Raw genomic sequence first — 21,450 nt, forward strand, 5'->3', positions numbered from 1 at the left:
TATATATATATACATATCTCCTTCCGTAACGTTAAATTAGCCCCATACTCCTTTGACATCATAACATACAATGAGGTGTGTGTCTGTATAAGAGGGGGGCAGTACTGGGATAGCAGGGAGGGGAGGGGTGTGAGAGGAGCAGTGCCAGAATGAGCGAGTAACCTTCCAGTTCGGTTGCTCCTTTGTAGCCTCCAGCTCGGATCCACGTCGGGCGCCGGCAGTAACAGGAAATCAATGGGAAATGCTTTTTGCTCGCAGCTAATTCTCACTTCACACATCTCTGCTGCTCTGGGAGTCATTCATTGAACTGCAATAGTGCCCATGGGGTCACTACGGCATGGAATCTCCCATTTGCTTTCAACTTTCCATGCTACAGTGTCACGATTGGCACTATCGAATATTAATGAACCACCCTGTTCTCTCTTTCTGTCTCCCTTTTCTTGCCGGTCCCGCCATGGTGTTTGCGTCCATATAATGCATCGTCGGCGGTTCACGCAGGGAAAGAACCACACTAACTGGGAATGTTTAGTCTATTCACCCCTACACTGCTAGGGTCAAATAGTTCAGGGCACCTCTAGGACCAGACACACTTACATCCGAAGGGGGCGCCGGAGTCTCCTGCAAGTTTTAAGGCTCCCACGTCATGTGACCCCATAGGACGCCACACCGGATGACTGTCCCGGCTTCCTATTGGCGGGAGCTTTGAAAAGCAGCCATTACGTGAACCCCAGCTGGCGAGCCGGAGTGGCTACCGGCACCCCCTACGGAGGTAATTATCTCCGGAAGCAGGGGGTCACCAGAGCTGAAATAAATGGGGTTCAGGCCCCGGAGACCCCTTACTTAATGGGGAAAAAAATATATAAAAAGACGGCAAGACGGAAAATCGGCCGGCGTTGGCGTCTTCTTTAACATACAATATGTGAACGCTGTGTCGCTGCCTTTAGTGAGTACGACATTACAAGTCTCTGCCTTCGAGGCACTGTTATGTTAACATGATAACGGTCACTCCTCCCTGTGTAGCAGAATGTCTCTGCGGAGTAATTGAATTCTGTCTGGTAATCCCCCGTCTCCCAAAGCACTAACGTACTATGTACATACTGACTCATCTGTATACATCTCCGGGACTCCTTCCTATGGGGGAATATGACACATCCGTGACAATTTGCCCAACGTTTTAATGCAGACGAGGTCCGGCCACCCATTGCTCTGCACTGCAGGCGCGAACACCCTGTGTACCTGTAGCGAGCATTAGATTGCAAGCTCCTTGGCATCAGGATGCGCTATGCGTGGATGTTTTGGAATATGTTCCATGGGTTTTGCTGGTGTTGTCTCCTCTTGGTTCTCTTTCTATCTACCTGACCGCTCCTTCAGTGGTTCTTTGGCTGGCTCATCTTCTTGTCCACTACCACACAATGTTGAGGTTCCTCAAGGCCCTTTAGGATAATTCGCTGCTGGGACATTTAGCCCCCTCCAGGGGTGCGCAATCTTTCTCCCTTGCACCCCCCTTCTTGTTCACGCCCCCCTCCTTACCTTGGCTCTGGCGTTCTAACGTCACGACGTCATGTGATGTCACATTGCCATGGCAACGCGGAGTCACGTGACCCAGCTGCGTCATTTGACATTGCCATGGCGACGCGTCGCCAGAAGCCGCCTGAGCCAAGGTAAGGGACCTTGCAGAGGCCTTCGCCGCTCCCCCGGGATACTCTGAAAACCTGACCTGTTGGTGGCCCTTGCGGACTGCCGTTGCCTGCCCCTGCCCTAACCCCCTAACCTTACCCTAAAAAAAAACAACCTTAACTGCTAATTCTAACGCTAACCCTTAACCCCAACGCTAATTCTTACCCTAAAGCCCCTAGACTCAACCCCAAATCCTAGCGCTAATCCTTACCCTAAAATCCCTAATCGTAACCCTTAAAACCTTAACCCCATACCCTGAAAGCTAACGTAACCCCTAATGCTATCTCTGTGATCACTTACCTTGGAGGAGAAATGGCCGGCGGCTGACCGTCCCTTGTGGCTGAACGTCAGGGACATATTGCCCGTGGTGAATGGTCCCATTTTCCCTAGAACCTCTTCTCTTTACCCCACCCCAACGTGTATATGGTTGTTGTTGGTTTTCACTAGCACGTGTACACCGACGACCCTTAAATGTGCCCGTGGTCTTCTGAACTCTCTCCCAACTCGTTTTTCTGGTATTTCCTCCTGGAGGTCCCACAGCCGGCCTCCCTCAGCCCGATTCTAACCCGGAGCCTGACCTCTCACTGACAACAGATAACTCCACTCTCCTCTCAATACCACAAGCCAGATGTCTACTGTATGGCCTGCCCTGGCGTGTCATACGTGACAGCTCTCTCTCCTTTATTCCACACATCTAGTACTGTTCCTCACCAATTCCTGTCGCCTTAACCTTGCTAAACGACGTCCTTTCCCTCCATGCAATCCACTAAAATTCTAATATCCTGCCTGGACAACAGTTAGGGGTGTCAGGCGGTTTCTCCAAAAATACTGGACACAATAGTGAAAGGTGCGACGAGCTCGAGACAGACACACACACACCCCTCTCCATGTCGTGCTGTTTCCTCCTCTCTTTGGCCCCACCCTCAGACTTCTGGGGGAGGAGAGAGAGGGAAGGGGGGGGGAGGTGAAGGGGAAAGAGGGTCAGGGGAAGTGGGGGAGTAGGATAAGGGAAAGGGGGGGGGAAGAAAGAGAGAGGAGGGGAAGGGAGAGAAGAGTAGGATGGAGGGAAAGATCTTGTCATTTCAATCCTGTTTATACAACATACAGTAGTTAATCTTTTAATAATAATATATATATATATATATATCATATGATTTTTTTTGAAAACAGAAAATGCATAAATCCCACTTAATTCTTTGTGCTGTGTAACCGCGGGAGGGTTTTATTCCAGGAGCCAGCACAACGAACTTTGAAAATGTTGGATGGTTTTCATTTTTTTGTCAAAAAGAATCGTTATGAAATACATTGTAATTCCGGACGTCCTGCCGCGATGCGTGGCGCTGTGATGTGTGGCGCTGTGATGTGTGGCGCTGCAAGGGGAGTTCTTATTAAGAAGAGACACGGACAGCAATTGTACAACGTATATATTTATATAGAGACATTGATACACAGATTAGTTTTAAGTAAAAGGTAGAAAAAAGTATCACCTGATGGACTTGGACATACTCGGCACTGCTATACTGTGTATATACTGTATACCACAGCATGGTGAATTTGAATTAACATGATCACCTCGCAGACAAGCTGTAAAAGTCTTCTCTACACGTGTGTGCTGTTGTGTAATGTAACCTCACAATGCCGTGTTTATCCTTCCTGACACACTGTTCCATTTGGGTTCTTATCTATTGTTTAAATAATATACATTTTTGCCGCATTCATTTCCCAGCATTCTTGTTTGACATGGAAGCTTATGCATTGAAGCCAGCTGTCTGCACAGTGTCAGGCAGGAGCAGGAAGGGCACATCTTGGTATCCTTCAGACATCGTTTTTTTTAACCCCTTTTGCTCCCAGAGGGTTTCATAGCGCATGGAATATACAGCAATTCGCTCCTTGACGCAGTGGAGTGTTTCCTCATCTCCTGGGCATGGAGATTATCGAGATCTCAGACGCAAAATGTGTTTTCATTCTATTTTAATATGGCAACCAGCAACTCCTCACCTAACTGATCCTATAACCGCTCCCACTAACTCCTCCCCTAACTGCTCCTATAACCGCTCCCTATAACTCCTCCCCTAACTTGTCCCCTAACTGCTCCTATAACTCCTCCCCTAACTGCTCCTATAACTCCTCCCCTAACTGCTCCTATAACTCCTCCCCAACTGCTCCTATAACTCCTCCCCCAACTGCTCCTATAACTCCTCCCCTAACTGATCCTATAACCGCTCCCTATAACTCCTCCCCCAACTGCTCCTATAACTCCTCCCCCAACTGCTCCTATAACTCCTCCCCTAACTGATCCTATAACCACTTCCTATAACTCCTCCCCTAACTGCTGCTATAACTGCTCCCTATAACTCCTCCCCTAACTGATCCTCTAACTCCTCCCCTAACTGCTCCTATAACCCCTCCCCTAACTGCTCCTGTAGGAGAAAGATGCCACTCGGTATCCAGCCCCGATCCGAATCACTCTATAATCACTATTTAGCGTTTCTTGTTAATCCTCAAGAAAAAGGCGCTGCAACGCTGTACCCCCTAAAATAGCCCTGGGTATAGATACTCTGCATCACTGCACAGTGCTGCACGCTCACATCTGTGAGGGGGGGGGGGGGGGGAGAGCGTATGACCTCTGTCCCACGGCTCTGGTCACCATGCCATGGTGTCCGGCGGACGACGTTGATACATTTTTATTACAATCCCCCCCCCGACCCCCCCACACACAAACCCGAGACGCGTTGGAGGTGCAGGAAGAGGAGTTCTATGGAGGGAGGCGGATGTATACATCACTGTGACAATCCCCAAATAACTTTGTATTACACCAGGGACCCAGCACTCTGAAATATATCAACCCCATTATCTGCCATATGGAACACATCTGGGCTGGGAAACTAAATCTAAGCCCTATAACCATTCCTGTGCCTTATTCTCCTTCAATCTGCGGCGATCCCTTCTCTCTGTTACTGTCCCCTGCCTCAGTGTCTCTCTGTCACTGTCCCCTGCCTCAGTCTCTGTCACTGTCCCCTGCCTCAGTGTCTCTGTCACTGTCCCCTGCCTCAGTGTCTCTGTCACTGTCCCCTGCCTCAGTGTCTCTGTCACTGTCCCCTGCCTCAGTGTCTCTGTCACTGTCCCCTGCCTCAGTCTCTCTCTGTCACTGTCCCCTGCCTCAGTGTCTCTGTCACTGTCCCCTGCCTCAGTCTCTCTCTGTCACTGTCCCCTGCCTCAGTGTCTCTGTCACTGTCCCCTGCCTCAGTGTCTCTGTCACTGTCCCCTGCCTCAGTCTCTCTCTGTCACTGTCCCCTGCCTCAGTGTCTCTGTCACTGTCCCCTGCCTCAGACTCTCTCTGTCACTGTCCCCTGCCTCAGTGTCTGTCACTGTCCCCTGCCTCAGTGTCTCTGTCACTGTCCCCTGCCTCAGTCTCTCTCTGTCACTGTCCCCTGCCTCAGTCTCTCTCTCTCACTGTCCCCTGCCTCAGTGTCTGTCACTGTCCCCTGCCTCAGTGTCTCTGTTACTGTCCCCTGCCTCAGTGTCTCTGTTACTGTCCCCTGCCTCAGTCTCTCTCCGTCACTGTCCCCTGCCTCAGTGTCTGTCCCTGTCCACTGCCTCAGTGTCTGTGACTGTCCCCTGCCTCAGTGTCTGCCACGGTCCCCTGCCTCAGTCACTGTCCCGTCTACTGACACTCCCCCGCTTCTGTCTTTGCCATGTTAATTTACTGTCAGTGTCCCCAATCTCTCCCCATCTCTTGTTCCCACCCGACTCTGTCCCTGTCCCGTCTCTGCCTGTCCCTCTCCCGTCTCTGCCTGTCCCTCTCCCGTCTCTGCCTGTCCCTCTCCCGTCTCTGCCTGTCCCGTCTCTGCCTGTCCCTCTCCCGTCTCTGCCTGTCCCTGTCCCGTCTCTGCCTGTCCCTCCCCCGTCTCTGCCTCCCCCGTCTCTGCCTGTCCCTCTCCCGTCTCTGCCTGTCCCGTCTCTGCCTGTCCCTCTCCCGTCTCTGCCTGTCCCTCTCCCGTCTCTGCCTGTCCCTTTCCCGTCTGTGCCTGTCCCTCTCCCGTCTCTGCCTGTCCCGTCTCTGCCTGTCCCTCTCCCGTCTCTGCCTGTCCCTCTCCCGTCTCGTCTCTGCCTTTCCCATCTCTGCCTCTCCCGTCTCTGCCTGTCCCTTTCCCGTCTCTGCCTGTCCCTCTCCCGTCTCTGCCTGTCCCTCTCCCGTCTCTGCCTGTCCCTCTCCCGTCTCTGCCTGTCCCTCTCCCGTCTCTGCCTGTCCCTTTCCCGTCTCTGCCTGTCCCTCTCCCGTCTCTGCCTGTCCCGTCTCTGCCTGTCCCTCTCCCGTCTCTGCTTGTCCCTCTCCCGTCTCTGCCTGTCCCATCTCTGCCTATCCCGTCTTTGCCTGTCCCGTCTCTGCCTGTCCCTCTCCCGTCTCTGCCTGTCCCTCTCCCGTCTCTGCCTGTCCCGTCTCTGCCTGTCCCTCTCCCGTCTCTGCCTATCCGTCTCTGCCTGTCCCGTCTCTGTCTGTCCCTGTCCCGTCTCTCTTACTCGATCCCTTTTGCTCTTTCTCTCTCTGATTGGCCCCCTTGTCTGTCACTCATCTCTACCCATCTATCTCCCTCCCATACACTGCCTCTCACTTTGGAGGGGTTATTAATTAAATTGCGATGGAGCCAATCAGTGCGTGATCGCGCAGAAACTCCTGCTAACGTCGGGGGAGATTCCGCGCGATAGTGACCCGATCACAACGGTCTCAGTTTTATGAATACCCCCCTCCTGTCAGACTCTCCTCTCTCTCCATCTCTTCTTTCTTTTTTATCTTCCCCCTTCTCCTCTCCTCCTCCCTTTTTCTTCTCCCCCTTTTCTTCTCTCTGTTCTCCCCTCTTCTCTCTGTTCTCCCCCTCTTCTCTCTCTGTTCTCCCCCTCCTCTTCTCTCTGTTCTCTACCTCCTCTTGTCTCTGTTCTCTCCTCTTCTCTCTCTGTTCTCCCCCTCCTCTTCTCTGTTCTCTACCTCCTCTTCTCTCTGTTCTCTCCCCCTCTTCTTTATCTCTGTTCTCTCCCCCTCTTCTTTATCTCTGTTCTCCCCCTCTTCACTTCTCTGTCTTCTCCCCCTCTTCTCTTCTATCTCTTCTGCCCCTCTTCTCTCCCTCCTCTTCTCTCTGTTCTCTCCCCCTCTACTCTTCTCTCTTCTCCCTCTTCTATTATCTCTCTCTGCTCCCCCTCTTCTCTATCTTCTGCCCCTCTTCTCTCTGTTCTCTCCTCTCTCCCTCCATTTCTCTCTCTCCCTCATTTTCTATATCATCTCTTCATTTTCGCCTCCTCTGTCTCTCCATCCATCCGTCTCTTCCTCCCTCATCCCTTACACAGCAGAGACAGCAGGAGGAAGGGGGGGGGGGGGAGAGGAGAGATACTGCAGGAGGAGGGGGAGAGAGAGGAGAGAGACTGCAGGAGGAGGGGGGAGTGAGAGGAGAGAGACTGCATGAGGAGGGGGAGAGAGAGGAGAGAGACTGCAGGAGGAGGGGGAGAGAGGAGAGAGACTGCAGGAGGGGGGAGTGAGAGGAGAGAGACTGCAGGAGGAGGGGGGAGTGAGAGGAGAGAGACTGCAGGAGGAGGGGGGAGAGAGAGGAGAGACTGCAGGAGGAGGGGGGGAGTGAGAGGAGAGAGACTGCAGGAGGGGGGGAGAGAGGAGAGAGACTGCAGGAGGAGGGGGAGAGAGGAGAGAGACTGCAGGAGGAGGGGAGAGAGAGACTGCAGGAGGAGGGGGGAGAGAGAGGAGAGAGACTGCAGGAGGAGGGGGAGAGAGAGAGGAGTGAGACTGCAGGAGGAGGGGGGAGTGAGAGGAGAGAGACTGCAGGAGGAGGGGGGAGTGAGAGGAGAGAGACTGCAGGAGGAGGGGGGGAGAGAGGAGAAAGACTGCAGGAGGAGGGGGGAGAGAGAGGAGAGAGACTGCAGGAAGAGGAGTGAGAGGAGAGAGACTGCAGGAGGGGGAGAGAGGAGAAAGACTGCAGGAGGAGGGGGAGAGAGGAGAGAGACTGCAGGAGGAGGGGGAGAGAGAGGAGTGAGACTGCAGGAGGAGGGGGGAGAGAGAGGAGAGAGACTGCAGGAGCAGGGGGGGGGGGGAGTGAGAGGAGAGAGACTGCAGGAGGGGGGGAGAGAGGAGAGAGACTGCAGGGGGGGGAGTGAGAGGAGAGAGACTGCAGGAGGAGGGGGAAAGAGGAGAGAGACTGCAGGAGGAGGGGGAGAGAGAGGAGTGAGACTGCAGGAGGTGGGGGGAGAGAGAGGAGAGAGACTGCAGGAGGAGGGGGGGAGTGAGAGGAGAGAGACTGCAGGAGGGGGGGAGAGAGGACAGAGACTGCAGGAGGAGGGGGAGAGAGGAGAGAGACTGCAGGAGGAGGGGGAAAGAGGAGAGAGACTGCAGGAGGAGGGGGAGAGAGAGGAGTGAGACTGCAGGAGGAGGGGGGAGAGAGAGGAGTGAGACTGCAGGAGGGGTGGAGAGAGACTGCAGGAGGAGGGGGGAGAGAGAGGAGTGAGACTGCAGGAGGAGGGGGGAGAGAGAGGAGTGAGACTGCAGGAGGAGGGGGGGAGAGAGGACAGAGACTGCAGGAGGAGGGGGAGAGAGAGGAGTGAGACTGCAGGAGGAGGGGGGAGAGAGAGGAGTGAGACTGCAGGAGGAGGGGGGAGAGAGAGGAGTGAGACTGCAGGAGGAGGGGGGGAGAGAGGACAGAGACTGCAGGAGGAGGGGGAGAGAGAGGAGTGAGACTGCAGGAGGAGGGGGAGAGAGAGGAGTGAGACTGCAGGAGGAGGGGGGAGAGAGAGGAGTGAGACTGCAGGAGGAGGGGGGAGTGAGAGGAGAGAGACTGCAGGAGGAGGGGGAGAGAGAGGAGTGAGACTGCAGGAGGAGGGGGGAGTGAGAGGAGAGAGACTGCAGGAGGAGGGGGGAGAGAGAGGAGAGAGACTGCAGGAGGAGGGGGAGAGAGAGGAGTGAGACTGCAGGAGGAGGGGGGAGTGAGAGGAGAGAGACTGCAGGAGGAGGGGGGGAGAGAGGACAGAGACTGCAGGAGGAGGGGGAGAGAGAGGAGTGAGACTGCAGGAGGAGGGGGAGAGAGAGGAGAGAGACTGCAGGAGGAGGGGGGAGAGAGAGGAGTGAGACTGCAGAAGGAGGGGGGAGTGAGAGGAGAGAGACTGCAGGAGGAGGGGGAGAGAGAGGAGTGAGACTGCAGGAGGAGGGGGGAGTGAGAGGAGAGAGACTGCAGGAGGAGGGGGGAGAGAGAGGAGAGAGACTGCAGGAGGAGGGGGAGAGAGAGGAGTGAGACTGCAGGAGGAGGGGGGAGTGAGAGGAGAGAGACTGCAGGAGGAGGGGGGGAGAGAGGACAGAGACTGCAGGAGGAGGGGGAGAGAGAGGAGTGAGACTGCAGGAGGAGGGGGAGAGAGAGGAGTGAGACTGCAGGAGGAGGGGGGAGAGAGAGGAGTGAGACTGCAGGAGGAGGGGGGAGTGAGAGGAGAGAGACTGCAGGAGGAGGGGGAGAGAGAGGAGTGAGACTGCAGGAGGAGGGGGGAGTGAGAGGAGAGAGACTGCAGGAGGAGGGGGGAGAGAGAGGAGAGAGACTGCAGGAGGAGGGGGAGAGAGAGGAGTGAGACTGCAGGAGGAGGGGGGAGTGAGAGGAGAGAGACTGCAGGAGGAGGGGGGGAGAGAGGACAGAGACTGCAGGAGGAGGGGGAGAGAGAGGAGTGAGACTGCAGGAGGAGGGGGAGAGAGAGGAGTGAGACTGCAGGAGGAGGGGGGAGAGAGAGGAGTGAGACTGCAGGAGGAGGGGGGAGTGAGAGGAGAGAGACTGCAGGAGGAGGGGGGAGAGAGAGGAGAGAGACTGCAGGAGGAGGGGGGAGTGAGAGGAGAGAGACTGCAGGATTTAATTAGGATCTCCCCCAAAACCTTAGCAACTTTATTTTTTTTTTAGAAACCACAGACTGGCTAAAAATACGCAGAAATAACATTAATCAGCGGCAGGAACACGGCACAGGGAAGGGGGCTGAGGGAACGGGCCTGTTTCATTCGAGGAAAGGGGGATTAGGACGGGATATCTATTAAGTATAAAATCAGGGGCTTGTTAGAATTAGGGAACGGGGCACGCGACCTGGCGCGGCCAATGTTTATATCGGTATCAAGTAACGCCGTCGCTGTCCAAAATGGTAATTAAGCGATGGAATTTTTTTCCGGGGCAGGGGAAGTACCCAACGTAAACGCCTGCAGAGCAACGCGTTGCGGGAACCGTCCGGCAGCTTAGGGGTTACAACGTTAAAAAAAAAAAAAATGCCATTTTTATTTCAATTTAAACAAAACCATTTGTTAAGAGGGAATGTCATTTATTCCTAGAGTTTCCCAGAGGGAATGATGTCCGAAAAAACACCCCTCGCATGCGCAGAAGGGGTTAATACCCGACACCCCCTCCCCCGGGAGGTGTGTGATTCTCGGCTCCGTGCTTTCTAACCCGGCGTGAAATCGTTCCCCCCTCTCGCCTCGTCCAATAATCAAAATGCCTTTCATTGCAAGGTAATTTCCACTGGCTGGGATGGAGGCCAGAGAGCGCCGCGCTGAGAGCACGCGGGCGTGTAACACAATCCTGGCTACGTGCGCACGGGAGCGCGACCTGCGGCATTCAACGCCGCCCTGTGATAAACGCAGGAATCTTCCACCAGGGACATGAGAAAGCAGCCCGAGGAGGGACGCAGCAGGTGGAGCGCCGCTTAGCAGACAGGGGGGGGGAGAGAAAGCATGGGACAAGCTTTTAGCAACTTTATAGCAGCAATGCCCTCTGTGAGATTAGCATGTCAGGTTTTCAGCATATCCCTGCTTCAGCACAGGTGCAGTCGAGGACTGAGCCACCGGTGCGGAAGGTGGGATATCCAGAAAACCAGACCTGTTGGTGGCACTTGAGGACTGGAGTTGCCTGCCCCTGTTTAACTCCTATAAAGTAGTATTTTTGCCTCCAGAGCCAGTCCTGCTCTTCTATTTATTTAAAAAAAAAACATGTTTTTAAAGCTCCAGTTCAGTCTTTTTTTTTTTTTTTAATTTATTTTTTTACTTCAATAGTTTCATGTGTGCAATCTCTAATTACCTAAAGAACTGTATAGCTGTCAGTCAATTCGTTCTCCATGTATTGATAGGTCGAAATTTGGTGACATAATTAGTAAAGGGATCTGTTTATATACTGCTTGTCTGTCAGTGGAAGCTCATGAATATTCATGAGCACTCCTGCACTGACATGTGCTAGAGGGAGGGCAGGGCTGACAGGGGGGTGTGCCAGGGCTTGTGACAGGACATGAAGGGGCAGTGCCTTAGCAAATGGCTGTTAAAATAGAATACAAAAAAATTGGTCTTTCAAAGTTGTTTTTTTAAAAACACAAAATGCTAAAAGTATTTTTTCTAACTACAGAACTGATTTATTAAAAAAACACACATACAGGATATTGACTGAACTGCAGCTTTAATATCTAGCTTCTGCTGTTACCATGGTAACCTTCAGACTGCACTGGTCTCCATTTTAACCTCCCGGGCACTTAATATGTCAAACGCTTCTATCTCCCGAGCGGCGCGTCAGGTTTTAAGAATAAAAACAGCGTTATAAAGGGCGAGGAGAGATCTATTGAAGGGTAGTGAACCGTAGCAGTTTAGCGGTTAGGGTAGGGGGTTAACTTTAGGGGGTTAGGGGTTTAGTGGTTAGGGGGTTAACTTTAGGGGTTAGTGTAAGGGGCTTAAGGTTTTTAGAGCAGGGTTAGTGTTAGTATTAGCGGGTAAGGTTAGGGGGTTAAAGGGTAAGGGGTAAGGTTAGGGGGTTAAAGGGTAAGGGGTAAGGTTAGTCACTGACACTGACCTTAGTGGCGAAACAGCCGGCGTCGGAGGATCACGAAGACGAGGTGACAGCAGCTAAATGCAGCAAAACGGCCCGCCAGAAAATGCCCTACGCCGCCCACCCCGCGCCTCCGCTTCCGATGTTTAATAATTAACTTTAAAAATGGTATTTAAAAATAGCTGCAGGTGCCTGACGTGTGATACGCTAAAAATAAACCCTTATTAACACCTTAAGCACGGCCCTGCCGCTGATCCGAAAGGGGACGCCATCTTTACACCCCTGCCGTGAAAAGTTCCCTCGCAAGTCCAGGAATACCAACCCCAAACGTCAATGAAAAGCAAACCCCCTCTTTTCCAAAGAAGTGCGAGTAATCTTTGCACGGAAATTAGACGTCATTGATTTGAGTGTGGGGGGGGGGGGTGTTCTTTCTGCACTGTTTCCACCTTCACGCCGACCCAGGGGGGTGTGGGGGTCCGGCCGTCCAAACTTGAAAGTTAGACGCAAACCTCACTGGGTATTGCCCCCCCCCCCCCCCGCTCAGCAAGCTCCCGCTCCCCCTGTCAACAAGTTACGGGCCAGGTGCGCACATCTGTCCTTGAGCCGCGGAATGCAGGTAGCGAGCGGACTTACATCATATCTGTATAGTAGGTGCCAGGTGTCCAGTATTGAACCGGACTGTCCTGTATTTGGACACTGTCCAGTAAAAAAAATAAGAGGTAATACTGGACGTGTATGTGTATACCGGTATTACCTCTCTGGGCGTGTATGTGTATACCGGTATTACCTCTCTGGGCGTGTATGTGTATACCGGTATTACCTCTCTGGGTGTGTATGTGTATACCGGTATTGCATCTCTGGGTGTGTATGTGTATACCGGTATTACCTCTCTGGGCGTGTATGTGTATACCGGTATTACCTCTCTGGGCGTGTGTGTGTATACCGGTATTACCTCTCTGGGCGTGTATGTGTATACCGGTATTACCTCTCTGGGCGTGTATGTGTTTACCGGTATTACCTCCCTGGGTGTGTATGTGTATACCGATATTACCTCTCTGGGCGTGTACGTGTATACCGGTATTACCTCTCTGGGCGTGTATGTGTATACCGGTATTACCTCTCTGGGCGTGTATGTGTTTACCGGTATTACCTCTCTGGGCGTGTATGTGTTTACCGGTATTACCTCCCTGGGTGTGTATGTGTATACCGATATTACCTCTCTGGGCGTGTACGTGTATACCGGTATTACCTCTCTGGGCGTGTATGTGTATACCGGTATTACCTCTCTGGGCGTGTATGTGTATACCGGTATTACCTCTCTGGGCGTGTATGTGTATACTGGTATTACCTCTCTGGGCGTGTATGTGTATACCGGTATTACCTCTCTGGGCGTGTATGTGTATACCGGTATAACCTCTCTGGGCGTGTATGTGTATACCGGTATTACCTCTCTGGGCGTGTATGTGGATACCGGTATTACCTCTCTGGGAGTGTATGTGTATACTGGTATTACCTCTCTGGGCGTGTATGTGTATACCGGTATTACCTCTCTGGGCGTGTATGTATATACCGGTATTACCTCTCTGGGTGTGTATGTGTATACCGGTATTACCTCTCTGGGCGTGTACGTGTATACTGGTATTACCTCTCTGGACATAGTGACCTGACCGGCTTGGGGGGCCGCAGGATTTCCCTGACCAGGGAGAGCGCAGGGCTGCTGCTAGGGGGCTGGGCAGCTTCCTCCATCCTGATCGGCTGCTGCTGGGTAAAGCAGCCAATCAGGAGGAGGTGTCAGAAGCCTGGGGGTGGGGCCAAGGAGAGGAGGAAACCGCATGAAACGGTGAGGTGTGTATGCGTGTGTCGAGCGCATCACACCTTTCACCATTGTGTCCAGTATTTTTAGAGAAGCTGCCTGGCAACCCTATAAAAATTGCCCCAAAACGATATACTCCATATTCAATGTACGCACGGTTCTATACAGAGGCAAAATGATGCACCAGCCCATTTGCATACATCTCGGAGGGGGGCTGCAGCCTTTTTGGGACACACAATATGATTTTTGCATTGTTGAAGACAATAGTCTCATTTTCCAGTAATTGCAGTGTTTGTTTGTAGCTTTCCAAACACGCGATGCATCACTTCCTAAACGTCCCGCGTCCTCCGAGCGCAATCACGGTAATTGGAGGGAAACCGTTTACGTTTTTTTTATTATTATTATTATTAGACAGATGTCTCACGGGGAGAAAACACAATACAATGACTCAAACACTTCTGCTCCGTCTCGCGACGCGCGGCAGCGGGGGGACTGGGGAAGCAAATTAGGGGGTTACTGCTGCATGAAAAGATGGTGGTATAGCGAGGTCAGGGGTGACCAACTCCAGTCCGCAAGAGCCACCAACAGGTCAGGCTTTCAGGATATCCCTGCTTCAGCACAGGTAATTGAGCCACCTGTGCTGGAGCAGCAACTGATTGAGCCACCTGTGCTGAAGCAGGGACTGATGGAGCCACCTGTGGTGAAGCAGGGACATCCTGAAAACCTGACCTGTTGGTAGCTCTTTTCAAGATATCCCAGCTTCACCATAGGTGGCTCCCATCTGTCCCCGCTTCAGCACAGCTGTCTCGGTCTTTGACTGAGCCACTGATTGAGCCACCTAAGCTGAAGCAGGGATATCCTGAAAACCTGACCTGTTGTTAGCTCTGGAGGACTGGTGTTGGCCGCCCCTGACCTAAGTCCATTCATGAAGGACTCTGCTTACAGACTATCAGAGCCGGTATCGATGAGCGCTGCTTTTATATTCGCTGTTGGTTTTTATTTGGGGGAAATAGCATGAAGTGGCTGAAGTTAATGTAGCGCTGTCAGAGATTCCTCTCCTAACTGGATTATCTACGGGGAATGTCATGTTACCGTGTTAACTAGGACCATCTCACCCTGTCCCTGATAGCACAGGGGAGTTAATTAATGGGCTAGTTAATTACAGGTTATGTACAGGTTGTGGATCTTCTCTCCGCAGAGCGCGTTCTGGCCCCTGTAACCTGCGCAGTCTTCTCTCCGCAGAGCGCGTTCTGGCCCCTGTAACCTGCGCAGTCTTCTCTCCGCAGAGCGCGTTCTGGCCCCTGTAACCTGCGCAGTCTTCTCTCCGCAGAGCGCGTTCTGGCCCCTGTAACCTGCGCAGTCTTCTCTCCGCAGAGCGCGTTCTGGCCCCTGTAACCTGCGCAGTCTTCTCTCCGCAGAGCGCGTTCTGGCCCCTGTAACCTGCGCAGTCTTCTCTCCGCAGAGCGAGTTCTGGCCCCTGTAACCTGCGCAGTCTTCTCTCCGCAGAGCGCGTTCTGGCCCCTGTAACCTGCGCAGTCTTCTCTCCGCAGAGCGCGTTCTGGCCCCTGTAACCTGCGCAGGGGAACAGATTACAGAGCAGATAAAGCAGGGGGAGGGGGAGAGGGGGGATATAAAGTCCTGGGAGAGAAGATGGGCGAGTGTTCAGATATAAGGGTGTAAATGTTTTCTGTATAAAGTGTAAATGTAAAATTGTCTATTTTAGCTGGTTACGGTTGTTACTTTGTAAAAAAAAAAATACCCTACATTACATATAAACCCAGGACTGTCTAATCCTGTCCCTGACACCCTGCAGTCTGTGAGACACCCTACATTATATATAACCCCAGGACTGTGTGATCCTGTCCCTGATACCCTGCAGTCTGTGAGACACCCTGCATTAGATATAACCCCAGGACTGTGTGAGCCTGTCCCTGACACCCTGCAGTCTGTGAGACACCCTACATTATATATAACCCCAGGACTGTCTAATCCTGTCCCTGATACCCTGCAGTCTGTGAGACACCCTACATTAGCTATAACCCCAGGACTGTGTGAGCCTGTCCCTGATACCCTGCAGTCTGTGAGACACCCTACATTAGATATAACCCCAGGTCTGTGTGAGCCTGTCCCTGATACCCTGTAATCAGTGGGTTGCCTTATCCCCCAGGGAAGGAAGTTGTTATCACACTGTGTTATAAATCTGCATTTAGCGCTTCGTCTTTGAAACGTGCGTTCTCTCTCTCAATACATAACCGGACCGGTATCAGTCACCCAGGAATACACTTAGTTTCCATTGGAACATATCACATTGTATGGACCAGGGGTGGGCAACGCCAGCCCTCAAGCCCACCCAACAGGCCAGGCTTTCAGGATATCCCAGCTTTAGCACAGGTGGCTCAATCAGAGGCTCAGTCTTCGAAGACTGAGCCTCTGATTGAGCCACCTGTGCTGACGCAGGGACTGATTGAGCCACCTGTGCTGAAGCAGGGATATCCAAGAAAACCCGACCTGTTGGTGGCCCTTGAGGACTGCCGTTGGCCACCCCTGGTATAGACACTAGTACATGGCTTCATTCATTAAACCCAAATAATACTAACCATTTCAGTGCTGGAGGAGGCTGGTAACGCATTGCAACCAGTGGCAGTGCAAGCGTTAACGCGCTGCTTGCAATGCGGGACCGTCGCCAAGGCAATATACCCTGCCGCCATTATCCCGGTCCCTATTACAGATACGTCACCCGGCCGTGGCTGGCTCGCGTGCGACGCTCTCTGTGCAGGGCGGGTTGAATGGCTAGAAGGTGGTCCCACTCCCTACGCACATCTGTAGCGGAAAAGCCCTTCGCTTGGAGGGAGCCGGGCAGGCGAAACGCGTGGGAAAAGCGAGCCTCATTCTGCAGCCCTAATCGCCGCGACCTTGTCACACGAGGGGGTTGGGGTATCTGCTCGGAGGAGAGGGGTCTCCTTAGGGAAGCTCAAAAGTGAGGTGTCTGCGTATAATGCTGCATTGCAGGAAATTAGTTCATTTGCCGCTGTTAAGCTCCTATTCAATAAGTCGTCTTCACTTTGCTGAAAGCCCCCATATAAATGAACGGGATTACCCCAGGGGGGGCCAGCTCCCATCCTCAAGAGCCATCAAGAGGGTAGCTTTTCGGGATATCCCTGCTTCAGCACAGGTGGCTCAGTCCAAGACTGAGCCACTGATTGAGCCACCTGTGCTGAAGCAGAGACTGATAGAGCCCCCTGTGAAGCAGAGACTGATAGAGCCCCCTGTGCTGAAGCAGAGACTGATAGAGCAACCTGGGCTGAAGCAGGGATATCCTTAAAACCTGACCTGTTGGTGGCCCTTGCATCTTCCCGGACAAGGGGCATACTAACACAGGGTCCTAGTTAGCGACTTAAAAATGAAGCGATGGAAGGTGACCGTGCTGGTTAACATGGAATGTTCCGGGAGGGGGGGGTTTGTTGAGGGAGCTTTCCTGCATGGGGCTGGCTAGCATGAGATGGGCATGAGTTAGCTAATATGGGGGGAGAGTTAGTAGGATGGTAACCTACCCCCTGCACTGCACTGTTACTCACATGGGGAATCGTGTGTTATAGAAGCAGGTATATTAACCCCTTCGCTGCTGGAGGTACCAGAACGCTGGTGGCAAAAGAGGTTGAAGCAGAACTCTAAGTCCACAGAGACAATCTTGCTGGACCTTCCAGCTTTCAACGCGTTTTGTTGAATGCGTTCAGTCATACTCCACTCCACTATATACTGCGGCAGGCTCCTTATTTTTTTAAGGGATTGGGAGCACAACCAACTGACATTGACACCAAAGCCCACAAGCGGTGCGCACAGCCTGCGTGTGCCGGGGATAGTCCTGGCAGGCCACGGGTCCACGATAATAGACTTGCCCCTGTGGTCTCCTCTTCACACCCCTCAGGAGCCTCCGTTCCCTCCAGGGCACTGCGCCAGGACGAAGCTCTCCGTGTACTGCTGGCTACTAGTGGACATGGAGCGTCCCGACATCCTCTGGAAACGGTTCCGGAAGTAACTGCTGTTGTTCCAGGACCGGTGCCGGTTCCGCAGGTACTCCTTGTAGTTCTTGGTGAGGAGGGTGTAGAGGAAAGGGTTGATGCAGCTGTTGCTGTAGGTCAGGCAGGTGGTCACGTAGTTGATGTTCCTGGTGACTTTGGAGGAGATGGGCAGGGACTCGTAGTATTGGGTGAGCAGCTGCCAGATCCAGAAGGGTAGGAAGCATGCCCAGAAGACCAGGACAATGGTGAAGATCAGATACAGGACCTTCTGGTTGGGCAGCCTCTTGGTCTGTTTAAAGGAAGCAGTCTGAGATACCCAGTAGGTCCTAGCTAGTCTAATGTACAGGTACCCTATAATAAGACCTGGTCCCACTATGCTGGTGCAGAAAAGCACCGTGAGATAAGCCTTGTAGGACATTCTGCTCCACATGGGCAGGCAGATGCTCTTATTGTCCTTGTGTACCAGCTTAATCATGATGAGCATGGGCACGGTTATGAAGAGCGACACCAGCCAGATGATGACTGCGATGCACTTCCTGTAGCTCTTGGACCTCTTGACCGTGTCCAAAGGCTTGAGCACGGCAAAGTAACGCTCTGTGCTCATGACCGTGAGGGTGAAGATGCTGGCATGCATGGTCAGGAAGTCCAAGCTGAAGAGGATACGGCAGCCAATGTCCCCAAAATACCACTCCTGGATAAAGTACGTGCCCACGATGAAAGGGATGGTGAGGAGGTAGAGGAGGTCCGCCAGGGCAAGGTTGATGATGTAGATATACATGGAAGCTGCAGATCGCATGGACTGGCACATGACCACCAAGGTGTAGATGTTCCCTGCCACCCCTATCACGCACATGAGGGACAGGATGGCCCCGATGGTGCATGTGGCTACCATGTCCTCCATCAACCCCGAAGGGGAAGGGGCTTCCAAGGTGGCATTGATGGGACTGCTCAGGTTGGTACTGAAGGTGGTGGGCATGTCGGTGGTCAGTGACATCCTCCCCTGAGGCTCCTCATGGAAGGACATGCTGTTGTCCAAAGGTGGCCAGGAGAATCTGAAGGTCGGTGGCCACAGGGCAACAAGGCATTTTACAGTGTTCCCTCCAAGGCGGTTCTTGAAGTCAATTGTCCAAGTGTCTGGTTAACTCTTTCCTAGCCAATGCTCTTTCCCAGCCCTGTGTGCGTAAAGCTTTTCAGCGGCTAAAACGAGAGAGAGATTTGTGCAGTGTTGAGAGCACGAGAATACACAGCCCCGTTATCAAACCGCCCCTGGTGTTACTACTAAACCCCGGGGTTTGGGGAAATAAACGGACTGCCCTGCAGTGAGTGAGACTTGTCAAGCCCTGGGCGTGTGGGGGGCTAATCAGAGACCCCTCACCGTGTCCCGGCAGCAGCAGCACCGCACTAACCTGGCTAGAAAGTCGCAATTGAATTACAGCACTTCATTTAAATGGTTTCATCTCCTGAATATCCTAAAACTCCACGCCAGCCTTCCTAATCCCCCCGTGATCTTCCAACGGCGGCCGTCCGGGGGAGCAGACGCGATTCCAAAACAGATGAGACGCCGGGAACCCTATAAAATAACCCAACTATAGCAGCGCTGCGTGACAGCGCTGTACAAACGCACTAATTACAATGAAACGCTTAAGGGGCTCCGCAGCTGATTGCACATGGGAAGAATCCCTCCCAATAACATCGGCTGGGGGGGATCGATGAGAAATAACCCGTGTCCCTTATGCATACCCAGCGAATCCCCCCACCCCCTGCCCGTAATACCTTGTTATCCTGCAGCGTCCCGCACACCGAGGGTGAACCCCCCCCTCCCTGTAATATTCCCAAGCCAGGAACTTTTCGGCGGAGAACTCCGGAATCTGGTCCCTCCTCGGCTCCCGCGCGGAGTGCCAGAAAGGAACCGGCGCCTGTTTGAAATATCTGTGCCCTTGTGCTGCTGCGGCTGCCTATTTATGCATCTCCGTGATGTCAGGCGTGCATGCAGAAATGCAGCAGCTCTGTCCTTAAAGACACAGCCTCACCGGCGCAGTCTGCTCTGGGAGCTGCTGGTGCGTCAGTCCGTTGTGGAACGATATGTCACTGGGCGCTTTATTAATGCAGGGGGGCTCAACTCCAGTCCTCAAGCCCCCCCCCCCCCCCCCAACAGGTCAGGTTTTCAGAATATTCCTGCTTCAGCACAGGTGGCTCAATCAGTCCCTGGTTCAACACAGGTGGCTCAATCAGTCTCTGCTTCAGCACAGGTGGCTCAATCAGTCCCTGCGTCAGCACAGGTGGCTCAATCAGTCCCTGCGTCGGCACAGGTGGCTCAATACATCCCTGCTTCAGCCCAGGTGGCTCAATCAGTCCCTGCTTCAGCACAGGTGGCTCAAGCAGTCTCTGTTTCAGCACAGGTGGCTCAAGCAGTCCCTGCTTCAGCACAAGTGGCTCAATCAGTCCCTGCTTCAGCACAGGAGGCTCCACCAGTCCCAGCTTCAGCACAGGAGGCTCAATCAGTCCATGCTTCAGCAAAGGTGGCTCAATCAGTCCCTGCTTCAGCACTGGTGGCTTAATCCATCCCTGCTTCAGCACAGGTGGCTCAGTCAGAGGCTCAGTCTTTGACTGAGCCTCTGATTGAGTACCTGTGCTGAAGCTGGGATATCCTAAAAACCTGACCTGTTGGTAGGGGGAGGGGGCTTGAAGTCTGGAGTTGAGCCCCCACCGTGTTAATAAGCCTTCAACAGCACCTCCTACCCTTCCCAAAACCAACAGCGTGGCAGCCCAGGCAAGGGGGGGGGGGAGGGGGAAGCAGTTGAAAACGAAAGGGTTAAATATTTCTGTGCCTCGTGTTAAATGAGAATTTGTTTGTTTTTCCGAGCGGCTGTGAAAATCCGAGCGTTTCCTATTGCCCGAGTAATGCATTGTGCTCTCTGAGTGCAGGACGCACTTTCCGGGGGCTTCTCTTGCGTGTGCGCTGCTCTCTGAGCGCAGGACCTCACTTTCCGGGGGCTTCTCTCGCGTGGCGCTGTTTTCTGAGTGCAGGACCTCACTTTCCGGGGGCTTCTCTCGCGTGTGCGCTGTTTTCTGAGTGCAGGACCTCACTTTCCGGGGGCTTCTCTCGCATGTGCGCTGCTCTCTGAGTGCAGGACCTCACTTTCCGGGGGCTTCTCTCGCGTGTGCGCTGCTCTCTGAGCGCAGGACCTCACTTTCCGGGGGCTTCTCTCACGTGTGCGCTGTTTTCTGAGTGCAGGACCTCACTTTCCGGGGGCTTCTCTCGTGTGTGCGCTGTTTTCTGAGTACAGGACGCACTTTCCGGGGGCTTCTCTCACGTGTGAGCTGTTTTATGAGTGCTGGACGCACTTTCCGGGGGCTTCTCTCGCGTGGGCGCTGTTTTCTGAGTGCAGGACGCACTTTCCGGGGGCTTCTCTCGCGTGGGCGCTGTTTTCTGAGTGCAGGACGCACTTTCCGGGGGCTTCTCTCGCGTGTGCGCTGTTTTCTGAGTGCAGGACGCACTTTCCGGGGGCTTCTCTCGCGTGGGCGCTGCTCTATGAGTGCAGGACGCACTTTCCGGGGGCTTCTCTCGCGTGGGCGCTGCTCTATGAGTGCAGGACGCACTTTCCGGGGGCTTCTCTCGCATGGGTGCTGTTTTCTGAGTGCAGGACGCACTTTCCGGGGGCTTCTCTCGCGTGTGCGCTGTTCTCTGAGTGCAGGACGCACTTTCCGGGGGCTTCTCTCGCGTGGGCGCTGTTTTCTGAGTGCAGGACCTCACTTTCCGGGGGCTTCTCTTGTTTTCTGAGTCCGTCCGTCTGGACGAGAAACACATTTTTGGTATTTTAATGCAGCGTTTGCACGGCTTCGGAAATATGCGCGCCGGTGGAGACAGGCGCGACAAGGAGGAAGGTCGTTAAAAGATCGCAGCACGGGGAGAAGAGGGCCAGAGGGCGCCCTTGATGCGGTTTAGATGCAGCGACTGGGTTTGCTGTCCCTGAATTACGTTTCCATGCCGCGCGATGAAATGCTGCAGAGTATGACTTCACGCGCCGCTTTGCAAAGCCGTGATAGGGGAACGATTCTGGCGATTTTACCGCCGTGCACCAGCATTGCAAATAGGGGGCAGCAGGAACGGGTCGTGTCGCCT

General features: G+C 53.4%; 1 protein-coding gene across 3 annotated transcripts in view; it reads right to left on the reverse strand.

Annotated features, from left to right (window-relative positions):
• The window catches only part of UTS2R (urotensin 2 receptor), a 139,484-nt gene that overhangs the window by 29,253 nt on the left and 88,781 nt on the right, over positions 1–21,450 (reverse strand). Inside the window, exons 1-2 of one of the 3 annotated variants that reach the window (XM_075579727.1) lie at positions 19,101–19,253; positions 15,775–18,524 (exon numbers count right to left, since the gene is read on the reverse strand). The exons of 1 other annotated variant lie outside the window; for it this stretch is intronic. In XM_075579727.1, the coding sequence (XP_075435842.1) occupies positions 17,230–18,351 (1,122 nt within the window). In that variant the 5' untranslated portion in view covers positions 18,352–18,524; positions 19,101–19,253 and the 3' untranslated portion in view covers positions 15,775–17,229. Of the gene's footprint in view, positions 1–15,774; positions 18,525–19,100; positions 19,254–21,450 lie in introns of those variants that run through there. One more of the 3 variants, XM_075579726.1, reaches the window with a different exon arrangement.

This window comes from Ascaphus truei, chromosome 22 (assembly GCF_040206685.1).
Source record: "Ascaphus truei isolate aAscTru1 chromosome 22, aAscTru1.hap1, whole genome shotgun sequence".
Classification (NCBI taxonomy): Eukaryota; Metazoa; Chordata; class Amphibia; order Anura; family Ascaphidae; genus Ascaphus; species Ascaphus truei.